Source organism: Bos mutus, unplaced genomic scaffold, assembly GCF_027580195.1.
Source record: "Bos mutus isolate GX-2022 unplaced genomic scaffold, NWIPB_WYAK_1.1 CTG1146, whole genome shotgun sequence".
Classification (NCBI taxonomy): Eukaryota; Metazoa; Chordata; class Mammalia; order Artiodactyla; family Bovidae; genus Bos; species Bos mutus.
The window spans coordinates 1-3,370 of record NW_027218609.1 but is presented as its reverse complement, the minus strand read 5'-3'; the positions used below and the strand labels follow the sequence as shown (position 1 = coordinate 3,370).

Below are 3,370 nucleotides of genomic sequence, written 5' to 3'. Positions count from 1 at the left end.
CATGAGGGAGGGGCCCTGGGGCCTACCAGCTCGGTGGGGGCGGCAGAGGCGATGCAGGCCGCAGGTGGTGCTCCAGGCGAGGAGGCCGCCCTCTTCTGGGTGGAGGCAGTGGAGAAAGATGCGGCTGTGGAGGACGGAGAGGTGGCGGGACTCGGGCAGGAGTTCCAGCTGCTGGTGTTGGACGTCATGGAGGAGGTGGAGGGGGTGGCATACGAGGAGCAGGAGCAGGTGTCCTCGGAGGAGCATGTCCACGACCATCCAAGGCCCGGAGCCCTGAGTGACCGGCCTGCACTGGAGGCGCTGGCGGCCCTGCAGCTGGAGCTGGAGCCCGTGAATAAGAAAGCCCAAAGGGCGCATGCTGCGCCTGAAACATAAGACCAGTCAGCGGCGGAAGGTGCATCTAGAACACAGAAGTGCCATCATCCAGGGCATCTGTGGCTTCTGGGTCGAAGTTGTATCCCTTGGTGTGGTGCTTGTGAGTTTTTTGTTTGTTTGTTTGTTTGCCGGGCTATGGCAGGAACAGTTTACAGATCTGGCAGTTCTGGTACCGTCTTTACTTTTCTGGATGGTGGGTATTGGTTACCGTCCTGCATATCTGTTCCTGATGTAGGTGTGATGTCCTTGCTGTTCTGGCTAGTCCAAATTGATAGTTGGGCTGTACTTTGAGAGGTCCCAATCAGAATTGTCATTAGCACCAGGGTCTCTTCGGAGAGAAGGCTTGTCTGGAATGGGGAGGGGTGGGAAGTGTAAGTGGTCATTCGGGTTCTAGCTAGGAGTGCTTGTTTTCCGGAAGTAAGCTAACTTTCAAGGGGCTGAGATGAAGCTTATCCGGTTAGGAAGAGAACCTCCTCGTGGTAGGGCATTCATGGGCACAGCCTTGGACCTTGTGCGGCATTCATATAGCCCGCGTCAACAGAAATGTGACGAGTTAACCAGTAGCAAGTTGAAGTCAAACAGGAGGGCCATTCTACTCTTTAGGCTAGCTTTGTTCTTCCAGCACTTTTACCTCTAGCATCTAGAGGCTCCTTGACCTAAAGCAGTTTATGAACCACCCCCAAATGTCAGTTTTGATGAGCAAGCAAGATGCAGACATGCTTCACTTCATGACCAACTTGGAGGTCAGGCACGGGACACTGATGATTGTGGAGGGGAGGTGACTGGGGAGGGGAGAGGGCATGGTCTATCCCTAACACAGGAAAGGACAGCTCTTCTGTAAAGAGGTTTCACACCCACCCCACCCCGCACACTTTGTCCTGGCAGGTGGAGGAATTCAGGCATCCCACTCGTCACTGCAAGATCACATTGTCCTTTCGGAGGAATAGGTATTTCCAGAATGAAGTGATTGTCAAGGAGTACCTGATGAAGGTCACTGGTGAGAAGCTGCTCCCTGGATCTTGGGTGGGGGCGGGGGTGGGTAGGGGTGGTGGCCGGTGGCCCGGTGGTTGGGGGCAGAAAAGTCTAGGTTGAATCGAAAAGTGATTGAGGTCTTTCTCCCAAACTGCTCTTCCTGCAGGATACCAAGCATCTCGTTCCACTCCAGTTCAGTGGCACCAGGGCTTTGAACGGAAGGCATACAGGCGCAGGCACCACGACAGCAGCGTTAACTTCTTCAACTGGTTCTTTGACCACAATTTCACAGGATCTGACTGGATTGTTGAGGTGGGGTCCCACGTGGCCACTGGGCCAGAACGGGTGACTTATGTCGGAGTTGTTGGCCGTGCACGGGAGGGCTCATGGTCTGGCCAGGCCTGTGCTGACCTTGCTCATTTCCCTGGCAGATCATCATACGGGATCTGTGGCCCAATCCTTTGCAGTACTATGTGAGGAGGAAGGCTGCACCACGAAAGGTACCAGGAGGACGAGAGGTGAGGCGCCCAGGGGCCGAGCGCTGGCATAAGTGTTGTCCAGAAACTTGGGTCATTTATTCCACTTGTGAAGACAGTGAGACTCTGTGGAGTACAGAGTGACACCAGGGCATGAGGGAATCAGCAAGGGACAGCAAGGGTAGAGAACTGGGGTGAAGAACAGGTTCTAAGTAGAGAAGCTTGAGGTGGATGAAGTGGCCTGGACAGGCCAAAGCCACTGCAGTTTATATCTGAGGCAGCTGCACATCGCTGAACCGTCATTCCATGGCCAACAAGTCCAGCCTCAAGCTCCTCTTAAATTGGGACCCACCTGCTCTTCCTCATGAAGTCCCATTGCCAAAAAGGCCTGTGAGTCTCCTTTTGTGCAAGACGGTTCCCCAGTGACCCATCATTTGATTCGATTCTGATCACCACACTGTTTTGGTTTTTAATTTGCGTTTGCATCTTTTTCCTGCCACCCTCATTCTGAGCATACTGACCACTCTGCAGGATTATGGAGAATCCTCTTTTATTTATTTTAACTGGAGGATTATGACTTTACAATCCCGTGACAGGTTTTGCTGTACATGGGCCAACATGAATCACCGATAGGGATACACATGTCCCCCCAAATGCCGAACCCGCCACCCACCGACCTCCCTGCCTGGCTGTCTGGGTTGCCCCACAACATGACTTTGGTTGCCTTGCTGCACGCGTCAGACTCGCACTGGTCATCTGTTGTGCATAAGCTAATGTAAACGTTTTGGGGCTACTCTCTCACATTGACCCACCGTCACCACCTCCCACTGAGGCCAAAGTCTGTTCTTTATATGTCTGTTACTTCTTTGCTGCCCTGCATGTTGGATGTTCAGCACCACGTACAAGGTCCTCAACTCCATATATTTGTGTGAATGGACAGTGTTTGTCTTTCTCTTTCTGACTTACTTCACGCGGTATAGTAGGCTCCACGTTCATTCCATCTCATTAGAACTGACATGGACGCGTTCCATGTTAGTGCTGTGTAAGACACCGCTGTGTATGTGTACTCCAACTTCCTTATCCCTTCATCTGCTGATGGACACGTAGGCTGCTTCCACGTCCTAGCTATTGTCAATAGTTCTACGCTGAAGACTGGGATACCTGTTTTTTACTCTGTGCTTCTAGGGCATGTAAACGTTCACAGACACACCCCCCTGGGAACTGACTTGAAAGAATCAAGCTGTCTTTAGTGTTTCCGGGGAGGGTAAGTGTACATATCTCTGTCTCTCTGTTTTGAAAGGAACCCGATCCCCCCAGCTTTTGAGACACTTAACGATGGCGTGCCCCCCTTCACCTAAAACAGAAAACCGAAGAAGCTGCTTCACGTGAAGACCAATGGCCAGCATAGTTCTCTTGGACGGGAAAGTAGTGACGAGTGGTCTGGTGCTGAAGTGGATCGACAGTGAGACACCAGTAACCCTGAATTCATTGCAAAGGAAAAATAAAAAGCATCAGCTGCATGTGTGTGTATTGTTTGGGCAGGTCCT

At 52.0% G+C, this 3,370-nt stretch overlaps 1 protein-coding gene across 1 annotated transcript; it reads left to right on the top strand.

Annotated features, from left to right (window-relative positions):
- On the top strand, positions 1-3,285 carry LOC138986751 (testis-specific Y-encoded protein 3-like; the record flags this gene model as incomplete). Its single annotated transcript, XM_070366700.1, is given in 8 exon segments — positions 1-360; positions 362-454; positions 1,041-1,118; positions 1,261-1,372; positions 1,514-1,659; positions 1,779-1,865; positions 3,009-3,013; positions 3,187-3,285. Coding segments are annotated over 8 exon segments (980 nt in total), but the record flags the coding sequence as incomplete, so codon positions are not given.
- Between the last annotated feature and the right edge of the window lie 85 nt (positions 3,286-3,370).